The 13,639-nt window shown below is 41.2% G+C and overlaps 1 protein-coding gene across 1 annotated transcript; it reads left to right on the top strand.

The window, feature by feature from the left end:
• Positions 1-3,658: 3,658 nt before the first annotated feature.
• LOC119910151 (thrombospondin-1-like) lies at positions 3,659-12,683 on the top strand. The gene is made up of 22 exons (XM_038728573.1): positions 3,659-3,848; positions 3,946-4,029; positions 4,347-4,906; positions 5,041-5,119; positions 5,277-5,366; positions 5,471-5,580; positions 5,922-6,047; positions 6,460-6,556; positions 6,679-6,852; positions 6,947-7,123; positions 7,218-7,391; positions 7,486-7,766; positions 7,850-8,068; positions 8,174-8,281; positions 8,724-8,883; positions 8,995-9,113; positions 9,524-9,758; positions 9,897-10,124; positions 10,216-10,487; positions 10,582-10,679; positions 10,784-10,923; positions 11,019-12,683. The coding sequence occupies exons 2-22, from the start codon at positions 3,966-3,968 to the stop codon at positions 11,024-11,026; spliced, it is 3,519 nt and encodes a 1,172-aa protein (XP_038584501.1). The 5' UTR covers positions 3,659-3,848; positions 3,946-3,965; the 3' UTR covers positions 11,027-12,683.
• The last annotated feature ends 956 nt before the right edge of the window (positions 12,684-13,639 follow it).

Genomic DNA, 13,639 nt, shown 5'->3' with positions numbered 1-13,639 from the left:
AGTAGTAAGTACCTTAATGTTATCTGATCTTTTTTCTACCTGCTCAGAAACATGCCACAGTCATGGCCTCACCAATGTATTGTAGCTCCCACTGTTGCTTGTAAGATTGTCTGTGTTGCCGTAGGGTTCTTCCATGATCTGACCATCTGCGCTATATCTTTGGATTTGTTTGACTGTTTTGACTACATGCCACTTTTAAGCCTAATTTCTCTTTTCATTAAAACCGTCCGTAGAAAGAGTGCTACAGAGTGTTTTCTCTGAATGTATACTGTATCCAATGACCATCAGGGTGTAACTTAATACTACTACTATAAATATCTCACATGTTCCATGATTATAAATGTTTAGGGGGGGTGGAGTGTGGGGTGCCCTGTTTTATTTGAGATCTCAGGTCTAAAGTCTGTTAACTCTGTTTGTGTAAACACAGTCTGAGCATGTTCAAGATCTGGTGCTTAATTAACATTTTAGGGAATAGGCTTGGTTGTTTTTTGGTCAAGAGTTAGATTTAATAAACTGACCCCTTTTATGTCTGTGCGGTAAATAGGAAGTTACTACCAACAGTCGGTTAGCTTAGCGTAGTAAGCTTTAGAGGTGCTGGTAGGTGGATTTTATTACCTTTGGAAAGAGCTAGGCTAACTGTTTCACAGTGTCTCCTATCTTTGTGCTAAACTAAGTTAACTATTTGCTGGCTGTAGCTTCATATTTACTCATATTAGCTTACTGGAAACAGTGAATCAGCTAGCCTAGATGTCCAAAGAAGTCTTGTGTGCCAGTGCCTGTCATTCCGTGGGAATAGCTCCCAGGGATCTATGTTCCCCAGCTCTATATAGCACATAATGAGAACCTGAAAAACATGTTCCTTAGTGGTGTGGGAACTTGTCAAAGGGGTTTTCAGTTTCCCAACACTGCTGTAGTCCTATGGCTGTCAATATAATAGGCCTACACTTGAGGGAGATTATTAAATAGTTGGACTTGTTTAATCACCAAAGGTCACAGCTTAATGCTTCCTTGGGTGAAACAATGCAGCAATAAAACATTCAGGGTGGATCAAACCCAACCCAAATGAGAATCTGAGTCAAGTTTGATTACAATTTTATCCACAGAACCACCCACACTCACCACAGGTGTAAATATCTTTTTTTGTTCAAAATCAAATAAAATGACAACTGTTAGTTGTGTTGTGTTAAATATAGCAGTGCTTAGAAAAATTGTAAAACAATAAATTTTAAAAATGTGTGATTAATGTGTGTTGGGAACACAGGGCCCTCGCTGTAGCTTCATATTTACCCGGTTAGCTTAGCTTAACAGGTATGAGAATGAACTCTGTATATTTCCCAAAATGTCAAACTATCCTATTAAGCACAGTCTAGAAGTTACATGTTGGCTTACATAATCTGCAGGTGTGCTGTTTTATTTGTCTGCACAGTCATGGTAGCTATTGCTACTCATGCTAACCATATTATAAACTAAGCACAATGGCTTGTTTGAAGTGGTTTTCTCAGTGCTTTAATAAACATAAATATCTGGACTGACTTTCCTGATACTGGGTGTTCAAAACATTAAATATAAAAGCTTTTGTGAACTGGGTATGGTGTGAACGTTTGTTGTTATACCAAGCTGCAATAAAGGTATATGAATATATTACAAATTATTACATTAATGCTAAACATATTCTGTACTACATATATCCAGTAAGGTACAGCAACACATTCAACTATGAGGTAATAATTTTCTGTAAGTAGTTGGTGCTTTATCCAGAGCAATTGCAGATAAGAGCTGAGAAATTCGGTGATTAAATACAAATTAACTCTCCCACCCGTTGATCTGTGAATGTAAGCTCCCCCGTTGGAAAGAAACACTTTGGGATGCACTCGGAGTAAACACTTGCTATCTATGGGCTGTTTCCGCCGTAGTTTTGGCTGACTTTAGTGGGTATTCATCAGAGTTTGGCAAGTCTCTTCACCTCCAACACTGTCTTGTCAGTTACGCCTTCTATGATGTAAGCTCACAGTAACGCCCACAAGGATGTGCCCAATCACATCCGCCCATGATATTTCCAAAAAGCTTTCCCATGAAACCGGTGACTCTTATCCCACCTCCATCCCATTTCACAGCCTTGAAGCCATTTTCAATAACAGTTTGACCAGTGAAGCATCGTCACTGCCTTATCATTTCCTTCAAGGTGATATTCAAGGTGAACATTACATGTTGTAAATCCTACATGTCACAGAGATCATGCAGAATCTGAGTTCCTGTGGTATGTGTACACTAGCTGAAGAACAGGTATGCAGATGTCCATATCTCAAACCTGTTTTAGACATTCCCTCTATTTTACAGTGTAAGTTATCACAGCAGGTAGGCGTCTCTGTGCCTCCCTGTTTCCAGAAGGCTTTCATCTCTGACACACACTCTCACATTCTCTTTCTTCAACTTTTCCCGGTATCTACAAGTGTGCATGCTACTGTGATTCAAAACGTAAAGTAACACTACTCAAGTACCGTACATAAGTACAGTTTTGAGGTACTTGTGCTTTACGTTACGTTAGTAATTCCATTTTCTACCACTTTATACGTCTACGTCACTACTATTCAGGGGAAAATGTTTTGTTTACATTTTAAAACACTGTATTGCTAGTTACTTTACAAATTAAGAAATTAAATGTAAATGTATATATATATATATGATAAGCTTATAAAATACAATGTATTGCAAAAATTAAACTAGTCAAAACTCAGTGTGTAACTGGGGCCCCTTTTGTTTTAGATGTGTGTACAGTGTGTGCACTACATATGTGCTACATATGTGTTTTAGATTTTTCTGCAATAACTTTTAATTTAACTGAAAATAACTCTAAAGTAGGATTTTGAATTTTTTACAAGTAAACTGACACATTTACTTTTCAAGTAAAGGATTCGAGTACTTCTTCCACCACTGGATATGGAGTAAAATCTGTCTGAACAAATAAACTAATAATGAAATATGGCAAAACATTTGAATCCACCACACAAACGGGCTTGAAGTGGACACTCATACATTCCTCCAAACAAGTATCCTCCCATCATACCTCTCATTCTCCCAGACCAGTTTTCACTCATATTCATTGCTCAATGAGTCCCCTGGCGGCCATACTAGGAATAGCTAAATGAGAAGCACACCATAAACCAGTAAATAGCCTGCTGCAGTATGTCATAAATATGAGCTGGAATTAATACATGACTGTAGGTCATGGAATGTAATTTCATGTTTTATTTGACTTTTAAATCTACTCAACTAACTGGTTTTGAATTACCAATCTACCAAATTAATTGGCATAGGCTACTTGTTTTAAAACGCATTAAAAAATAAATCTACATATATATTTATTTTTGTAGAAAAGAACAGTTTAATAAACTAAGAGTATTTGACGAATAATTAAACTTTTATTTGACCGGAAACGACCAAGTCTTGGCTCGGGTGCGTGTATGAAATATTTGTCCGGTGATGGAAATTCAGCTAAGGAATGCATTTTTCCCCTCTGTGTGTGCGTCTCGGATATTACTCTGACTGGCTGTGAGGTAAGAAAACAAGTCCGTCCTTCTCTCCTGTAGCCACCCCATTGGTCCGGACGGGACCTCAGGAATGTCCTCAAACTGTTTAAATAGCACTTGTATCGGCAGGATAAGTCAGAAGAATAAGTCTAAGCATCGCAATAAAACCCGGAGAGAAGCTCATAGACACTTTGTAACTGTCTACCCAAAACGAACTTCTGCAAGAGCTAAAGGAAGAGAAACAGGATACATATTCGGGGAAGCGAGGACTTTTTTCTTCTTTTTTATCTAGTTTTTCAAAGGGTTTTTTCTCTTTAAAAGGTTTGTAAACTCTTTGTAATATTTACCATTATTTATTAAGGCCAAGGTACCTATATGTGTCCTGTAACGGCGTGTCTGTCATTCTTGGTTGCAATAGGGAGCACTTGAGATTTCGAGATGATGCTGTGTGGCATCATTATGCTGTTGATGCTTTGGAGCTGTGAAGGCGCAAGACTGGCAGGTAAGAATGGAAAATGTTCTATAATTGTCTTTTTACCTGTAAAAACTTTAATAGCCGCTTCATAGTTAGATTAGTCACTAATATAGTGACCTTAACTGTAGCACTCAAATAGTGATCATGTATCACTATATTATTTTTATAATATTCAAGACAGTTTTATTCTTAAAATGTTTCATGTTTTTAGTTATAATGTTACAGGTCGTGTGTATAGTGCTAGTAAATATATCATATCACTTATTTTTTAGTTTTTATGCATTTTCATGCACACTGTCATGAGAGAAAAAACTGAACAATGCTTTTCTTTTCTTTGACCGCAGAGAGTCGGGAAGATAACAGTGTGTATGACTTATTTGATCTGGCCCGGGTAAACAAGAGACACCACGGAGTGAGTTTGGTCAAAGGTGAAGACCCCTACAGCCCTGCATACAAGGTCCTGAACCCAGACCTGATCCCCCCTGTCCCCGACAGCTCCCTCAGGGACCTCCTCGACTCCATTCAGGCTGAGAGGGGCTTCCTCCTCCTGGTCAACCTGAAGCAGTTTAAGAAAACCAGGGGCAGCCTTTTGACCATCGAGAAGAATGACGGATCAGGGCCTGTTTTCGAGATTATTTCCAACGGGAAGGCGAATACTCTGGATGTGGTCTATTCCACCATGGACCAGCAGCAGGTCGTGTCCATCGAGGAAGCAGACTTGGCCACTGGACACTGGAAGAACATCACACTGTTCGTCCAGGATGACAGAGTGCAGCTTTACGTCGGCTGTGAGGAAATCAGTGCATCAGAGATGGATTTCCCAATCCATAAAGTGCTGTCCCAGGAGGTGGCAGATATTGCCAGGCTCAGGATTGGAAAGGGAGCTGTAAAGGACAGATTCATGGTAAGCTCAACAGTATTTTAGCTCAGATGGAATCTCAATTACTGTCTTATAATGAAAAATAATATTTAGTGCACTATAATTTGTGCTCACAGAATAACCGATTATTTTAATAAATATAATTTATTGTCCCTCAGGGAGTGCTTCAAAATGTACGCTTTGTCTTTGGGACCACTCTTGATGCCATACTAAGAAATAAGGGTTGCCAGAGTGGAGGTGAGTCTGAAAATATAGATCAAATATATAAATTTTCCTTAAATAAGTGGACTTTATTGATCTGCAAATATGAAAGCATGTATAAGAATAGAAATGAACTACCACATTGTGCTCCAGCAAACAGAAATTAATTTCCTCTCCTCTTTCCCCCCTGCAGCTAGCTTAACAGATGTCATGACCTTGGACAACCCAGTCAATGGCTCCAGCCCTGCCATTAGGACTGATTACACCGGCCACAAAGCCAAAGGTGAGACCTCTCCTCCACAAAGAGACAAGTTTGTGTTCTATTGGTGAGCTGTAAACGTTTAGAGAGGTGAAGTAATTTATTGGACTCCTCTCCCCTCTATTCAGATCTGCAGTCTGTCTGCGGCTTCTCTTGTGAAGACATCGCCAGCATGTTTAAGGAGCTCAAGGGACTCGGTGTGGTTGTTAAAAAGCTGTCGAATGAGCTCCGCAAAGTGGTAAGCTCCTCCTGACGCCATCGGGGTCTGCTCTTTGTCATCATTCACTCCCTCTTTTACTCTCCTCTCCATCTTTCCCTCTGCTTTCAGTTAATGCATTCCCAGTACGTTGCCACTTGTCGCTGTAATGGCAGTCCCTGGCCAAGTCCTTAATGATACCCATGTGAATACACAAATATGTTTGGCTGTCCGTTGTATTCGCACTGCTTCGCTAGAGTCAAGCAATGTCTTAATCACGGTGTCGGTCGGTGATTCATTTGTATTGGAACTTTGGCAAAGTGGAAGTTTTCCGTCCTCCATCCTAAGCAAACCCCCAATCTCCCTCTCTCTTTTCCCCCCAGTCTGAGGACAACACGCTGCTGAAGAATCAAATGAACATCCATAGTGGAATTTGCTTCCATAACGGCATTGTGTACAAGGACAAAGATGAGTGGACTGTGGATGGCTGCACCGAGTGCACCTGCCAGGTAAGTGTCATCACACCTGCTGGAATGCAACCTTTAAACCAGCCATGAACTGAGCTGAGGAAAGACAATGCTGTGTTTCCTGTCTCCCTGATGTAATGAAGTGATAATGGTGTTTATGTTAGCGCCTCCATTGCTTCTGTCTGAAAGCCATCAACACTTCTTTTCAACTATCAACAAAGCAGCATCAAGTGAAGTTTGTTCATATATTGTGTAATTAGTCAGGCGTTAGTGGGAGAGGATTATGTTTTCTATCACCACAGCAGGAGTCCCTGATAAAGATCACTCTATGGTGAAATCGAACAATTAGGCTTGGAAGAGTACCAGTATCAAGTCAGCCAGTCAGCCAGTCAGCTCACTCATTATTCTACTTACTACTAATATTAATACTAATTTTGATTGTTCCTCTATCCAGAACTCTGCTACTGTGTGTCGCAAAATCTCCTGCCCTCTGATCCCATGCACAAACGCCACAGTGCCCGACGGAGAGTGCTGCCCTCGCTGTGGAACACGTAAGCTCCTTTTTAAATCTGCTGCACCTTAGACAACTTTTCATTTTATTTTCTTTGTTTCTTTCTTGATATCTTTTTCCCCAAGGTAACAATCCCCATAATTTATGTCTTCTCCACTACAGCGAGCGACTATGCAGAAGATGGTTGGTCCCCCTGGTCTGAATGGACCCACTGTTCGGTGACTTGCGGTCGGGGCATCCAGCAGCGCGGACGCTCCTGTGACCGCATCAATAGCAACTGTGAAGGCACCTCTGTCCAGACCCGTGATTGCTACCCCCAGGAATGTGACAAACGCTGTAAGTCACTCATTATTCTTAACACAGCCATTGTGATGATAAATATTCTCAGTTTGAGAGCATGATGAATTAATTTTGTATGTGTTACTCACAGTCAAACAGGATGGTGGTTGGAGCCACTGGTCTCCCTGGTCTTCGTGCTCTGTGACCTGTGGTGAGGGGGTCATCACGCGGATACGCCTCTGCAACTCCCCCACACCCCAGATGGGTGGCAGGGACTGCCAGGGAGAAGGACGTCAAACTGAAATTTGCCAAAAGTCACCATGTCCTAGTGAGTTGAATTTCAGTAGCAATTATATACAGTATGTTAGGACTGGATGAATTCAGGGCAACATATTAAATGTTGTTTTTATGATACTTTTTAGTCAATGGAGGTTGGGGACCTTGGTCACCGTGGGACACCTGCACAGTTACCTGTGGTGGGGGAATCCAGAACCGCAAGCGTCTCTGCTCTGACCCTGTCCCCAAATATGGAGGAAAGGACTGCGTTGGTGATGCTACTATGTCTCAAGTGTGCAACAAACAGGACTGCCCAATTAGTAAGAATTTAAGATTTAACACATTTCAGAAATAAGTCATTACTCACAACAGATTACTTTCAAAGTTCTTCTCTAAAATTGTTTTTCTCTACAGATGGTTGTCTCTCCAACCCATGCTTCGCCGGCACAAAGTGCACCAGCTTCCCTGATGGCTCTTTCAGGTGTGGCAAGTGTCCACTTGGCTACACTGGGAACGGCATCACTTGCAAAGACATTGATGAGTGTGCAGAGGTCCCAGATGCTTGCCATACACATAATGGAGTCCACCGTTGTGAGAACACTGAGCCCGGTTACAACTGTCTTCCCTGCCCCTCACGTTTCTCTGGTCCTCAGCCCTTTGGAAGAGGAGTGGAACAGGCAACTGCTAAAAAACAGGTTTGAGTTATTACTGACTCGCTGTGCTTGTAGCTAGTAGGCTAGCTGCTTGCCTTTTTTTAATTCTCTGTAATTTTCTTTAGGTTTGCAAACCCCGTAACCCTTGCCAAGATGGTAGCCACGACTGCCATAAAAATGCAAACTGCATCTACTTGGGCGTTTTCTCTGAGTCCATGTTCCGCTGCGAGTGCAAGCCAGGGTATGCCGGGAATGGCCGTATTTGCGGAGAGGACAGTGACCTGGACGGATGGCCCAACACTGACCTGCTGTGTGTGGAGAACGCCACCTACCACTGCAAGAAGGTATCCAGACCCCACATGAACAGAAATACAAAAGGCCATTATAACCCATCTGCACTCTATTATTGTGATGATTATCTCCTTAACCGCCCTTTTGTTCCTTTATAGGATAACTGCCCCAGCCTTCCTAACTCTGGCCAGGAAGATCATGATAAAGATGGCCTGGGTGATGAATGTGACCATGATGATGACAATGATGGTATCCCCGATGATAGGGTGAGTCATCACAGCAGGGTTTTTTTTAGCTCCAAACTGTGCTTTTCTCAGAGACCAGACATAGCAATCAGCAGTAGCCATCTTTCCTTTGGGCAATAGGAATGTAAAGGCTATGTCTATGTTTGTGTGCTTTCACCAGAGAATGGAAAGCAAGAAGCATAGGAATAGTATAATATAATTTCAGCATAAAGCCAGGATTGAGGACAAAGTGGCTTGTAGCCCATAATTCTTATTGTAGATTCGGAAAGTTGGGCAAGAAAAATGCTGTGGTAAAAAATGACCAGCTAGCAGTGGAATATTACATTCCAGCAGAAGCTAGAGAGAAAAAAAAACAAGACTTGAAAACCAAAGTTTTGTTCCTATAAATATCATTTATTTGAGTAATGTAGTTGACCCAGTTTAGTCATTTAATTGTGCTTTTAATATTTCCCTATAAATTTAGGACAACTGCCCAAGAGTTTACAACCCTGCCCAGTATGACGCAGACAGAGATGACGTTGGCGACCGATGTGACAACTGTGTGTTTGAGGCTAACACTGACCAAACTGACACTGACAACAATGGAGAGGGTGATGCCTGCGCTATTGACATTGATGGTGATGGTAAGAGGATCTGTCCAAATTCCATCCAAATTATCTTTAATGCCTTTTCTTAGCCTTAAAAGGCATCTTCACAGTCCTAAAGACTAAGATAAGCATGTTTCCACTCAACAGGCATTCTGAACGAGGACGACAATTGTCCATATGTTTACAACGCTGACCAGAGAGACACTGACAGGGACGGGGTGGGAGACCATTGTGACAACTGCCCTCTGGAGCACAACCCTGATCAGGTAACGTCTCATCTTTTCAATACAAGCCATCCTGAGTTTGACCTATCATGGAACTATGTAGGAGTTCCCTCAAGGCCACAATTTGCACCTGCTTTAATGAAAGAGAGGAATGTGACAGCTTGAGAAAAGAATGCAGCTCTCCCCTCTCTTCTCTTCTCTGTCAAACTTTGGAACAAATCTAAATGGGTAATTTTGCTGAGGTGCAAGGACACTGGACACTTGTCTAAAAGGACATTGCTTGCATACCTGAAAACAAGGGGTACATTTAAATCATGTCCCGAGAAACACCTCTCATATTGAGGCTGGTGAAAAACAGTGAAAGGAGTTATTTGAAGTGAGGACAAGAGTCTTATAGTGTGAGAGTGGGGCTTTGGGAAATCTCATCATAAAGGAATTCTGTTTTCCTACAGATCGACTCTGACTCAGATCTCATAGGAGACAAGTGCGACAACAACCAGGACATTGACGAGGACGGTCACCAGAACAATTTGGACAACTGCCCCTATATATCCAACTCCAACCAGGCAGACCACGACAAGGATGGCAAGGGTGACGCCTGCGACCATGATGATGACAATGACGGCATTCCTGATGACAAAGACAACTGTAGGCTGGCTTTTAACCCTGACCAGGTGGACTCTGATGGTGAGTCTCTCAACATTGTGTCATATGTGGTCTTTTGAAACATTGGTGCCTTTTACCAGACAAATAGGGGTCTAGTTTTGCAGCATTTTGTCCATAGTTTCTATCTTTGTGACTTTCATGTCCATATTTTCCTTTCAGGTGATGGCCGTGGTGATGTGTGCAAAGACGACTTTGACCAAGACAATGTCTTGGACATCTATGACGTGTGTCCGGAGAACTTTGCCATCAGTGAAACAGACTTCCGCAGATTTCAAATGGTTCCTCTGGACCCCAAGGGTACCTCCCAGATTGACCCCAACTGGGTGGTCCGGCATCAGGGCAAGGAATTGGTGCAGACTGTCAACTGTGATCCTGGCATTGCTGTTGGTACGCAATATACTGAGAGACATCTTGTTGCAAGTACATGAACACAAAGTGGTCGTGGACCGATTCTTAACCAAATCTTATGTTAATTCAGGTTACGATGAGTTCAGCGCAGTGGACTTCAGTGGAACATTCTTCATCAACACGGACAGAGATGACGACTATGCTGGATTTGTGTTTGGCTACCAGTCCAGTTCACGCTTCTACACAGTGATGTGGAAACAGATTACACAGACCTACTGGTCCCACACACCCACAAGAGCTCAAGGCTACTCTGGCCTGTCAATCAAAGTGGTCAACTCCACCACCGGGCCTGGTGAGCATCTGAGGAACGCCCTGTGGCACACCGGAGACACCGCAGGACAGGTGAGAATAGATTAATTGACTCAGGGCTCGAGACATATTTTAACACAATATTGACTCTTTTCTCATTTTAACCATTGCAATTCATCCTTTTCAGGTGCGCACTCTGTGGCACGACCCCAAGAACATTGGCTGGAAGGACTTCACTGCCTACAGATGGCATCTGACCCACAGACCCAAGACTGGACTTATTAGGTGAGTTCAAAGCTTCAAAAGCATAGCCTTACATTCAATTACAGATCTGCACGATTTAAATTAAAATGGCAATGAGCTCATGTGATCAAATGTGATTGTTTTAGAGTGGTCATGTATGAAGGAAAGAGAATCATGGCAGATTCTGGAAACATCTATGACAAGACGTATGCTGGTGGGCGACTAGGGTTGTACGTCTTCTCTCAAGAGATGGTTTACTTCTCTGACCTCAAATACGAATGCAGAGGTAAGAACGAGTGATGGGTAAATATTTTACATTTAAATGGTTTCCCCACCATAGACTTTATTTATAACATGTTTTCTTTCTTTAATTTCTTTCAGATACATAATTGGACCACACACTCTTCCAGACAGAATCAGTCTGTCAGTATGAATATATAATATGAGACCTGGATCGATATCTCTTTTTCTTTTGAGAAATGCACATTGGAGGAATGACGAGCAAGTGAGCTAACATGAGGTAAACTGACCTCAGGACTTTAAGCCAAATGAAAGTTCAATGACGATTCTGCACCACTGCACCAAACTCAAATTGTGAGCGCAGCTCTGCTCTGAAGAAATTGGCCCTCTCACTTTGTTGCTCTGCATTGAAGGGGGAGGCGCACATTTTATTGCTTTGCACACCTGAACTGTTGTCGATATTCCTCTCTGGATGAGGGACCATGTTTTTAATTTAAAATATATATATTTTTGAGCATTAATATACATCTGCTGTGGACTCAAAAATACTTTTATTAGTGTGAAGAAAGCAGTGGGAGAACTTTCTTGGGCCGGGTTAAATACAACCCTTGAAGGAACTGTTGAGGGACCATGGACAGTATGGACTGACTGTTACTATCAAAGAGAGTGAATGTTGTTTGCGTGTTTGTGCATGTGTGCCACCCAAAAAGCATTGTTATGAAGATATGACTGCGTAAATTGTTTATTTTTGATTTTTGACTTTTAATGGACCCTCACCCCACTTTCATGCAAGACCTGTATATACTTAGGGCTGGCCTAAAACATTCGTCTTCTCAGGAAAGAGCACTAGAAGAAAACGAAGAGAGCACAAAATTCAGGACAGCACAGGGCCACAAAGCAGGTACACTGAATACTGCTTTGGGACAGTAATTAATAGCAAATATTTTGTTAATATCTATAATTTTTTACAGTGAGGGCTAGTCTATTTCCTGTCATGGGTAAACCATTGTTAGTATGGCTATTTTTATTTACATATTCATCATAAAGGCTTTAATTCTCGCTCACCTCTGCATCTTTCCATCTTACAATGTTGTCAGCAACCCCATCCAATTATCTGAAATCAATATCCACTATAGCATTACATTTGAAAAAAGTAAAAGATAGGCATCATCACTAACAGTATCTCTAAATATTCTGCTTCTGCACAGTGTGCATGACTGGTGTGCATGAGCTTATGTGTACATTTCTGACAAAATCAAAGGAAACCCTTTATGTACAAATATTACCTCATTAATTCTTTTTGTATTGAGGCCAGCGATACACAAGAATCACTTGTCTTAGCAACAGAGTATAAATTGGTTGGCTTCTTTTTTTTATCCAAGACTTTAGTATCATTTATATGCTGTATATAAGATATTTTTGTAGCGAAAGAAGCCCAAACAGGAACGTAAAGGATTAAAGAAATGTTGTCTTGACGATGTTGAGCTATATGTATTTCCTGTGTATTTTTTGATAAATTATTATGTTTGTTTTATGTCGAGGTTATTTCATTTGTGTAGATATCTGCTATTTAAATAATTTATCTGGAAGCGTGTCCTCATATGGAAGCGTTTATGTCTGTATAAACTTATTTGCACACTGACATGAGGATGTCTTTGTTATTTTGTTTTTTGTATGTGTCTTTTTAAAATTTTAGTGAAGCTTTTCTATAAACTTTGTACTATAGTTTCTACCCAATGTGCTGTTTATACTCCTACATGGTATTGTGTAATGTCAAGTGAACAATAAACACTTCAGGAAAAAAAGTATCTTTGTCACTTGGTGTCTTTTTGCACAAAGAAAGTTAGTCAGTTGAATGGCTAAAGACCTAAAATTCTGTGATTTCTGGACATCATATCTCCTTTGATTGAGGTCTTCTCCCTAGAACAGCAAAGGGAGCCGAGCCATGCTGTGTCAAGCGACTGGAATTTATTAGTTGAGTCTAGTGAAGCCTTGGAGAAAGGGAGTATCCTTGAGAGTCAACAGCAGGAAAACTCAATATGAAGTATAACCCACTTAAACAGCATATCCATACAGATCTGATAACACATTACACAGGCACCTCCTTACACATTCAAATGACAACACTGCATGTGAGAAGTACACATAAGGACGTTTGCATTCTGTGATAAATTCACTCTCTTTGGGCAAATGAACTTACCTTATGGCTGTGGTCCACTCTTGTCAGTAAGAATGTGCATTGAAATTCTATAGTTCAATAAAACTTGTCAAAGTAGATGAGGTATCCCTAGACTAGGTCTGTAGCTTGCGGACTGTTACGCTGTAAGACCCTGCACCCGTATATCATCAGCAAACAGAAATCAGACTGCTAATTGAGATCTTTCACAGGGCCAGAAAGAGCTGTAATCTAAGGCACCAGTGAGAGTCCTGCCAGAAAAACCAGACAGTCTCAGTATGCTGCAGGTCTCTTTACATTAGAAGTGACCTCATTCTTACCACACTGACCTCACTGTTTCCATTACCCCAAACGTGTGGTATATCTTCCCTACTAAAAACATATTGTCTCAATTACATAGATGGTATTTGTCAGATGGACTAAATGCTACATATACTGCATTTGTAGCTATGAAATTATTATAAGTTTTGAAAAAGGCTAATCTAGTGCGCTCAGTCAGTGTTTGCATGTGCTTTTTTGGACGTGTGCTGAGCTGTCTGATAACATTCCCCGACGTATAGTTCTGCAGGTTCATTGGAGTTTGACC

Source organism: Micropterus salmoides, unplaced genomic scaffold (assembly GCF_014851395.1).
Source record: "Micropterus salmoides isolate LMB-PRFRI ecotype aquatic unplaced genomic scaffold, ASM1485139v1 Ms_hic_scaffold_19, whole genome shotgun sequence".
NCBI classification, from domain to species: Eukaryota; Metazoa; Chordata; class Actinopteri; order Centrarchiformes; family Centrarchidae; genus Micropterus; species Micropterus salmoides.
The sequence above is the reverse complement of the archived record's forward strand: the minus strand, read 5'-3'. Positions and strand labels throughout refer to the sequence as shown.

Excerpts from the sequence above, each read along its gene's own strand:
- LOC119910151 (XM_038728573.1), top strand. The coding sequence starts at position 3,966 with ATGATGCTGTGTGGCATCATTATGCTGTTGATGCTTTGGAGCTGTGAA. Across the intron at positions 4,030-4,346 it reads TGAAGGCGCAAGACTGGCAG|AGAGTCGGGAAGATAACAGT; the intron begins GTAAGAATGGAA and ends CTTTGACCGCAG. Across the intron at positions 10,125-10,215 it reads TGATCCTGGCATTGCTGTTG|GTTACGATGAGTTCAGCGCA; the intron begins GTACGCAATATA and ends ATGTTAATTCAG.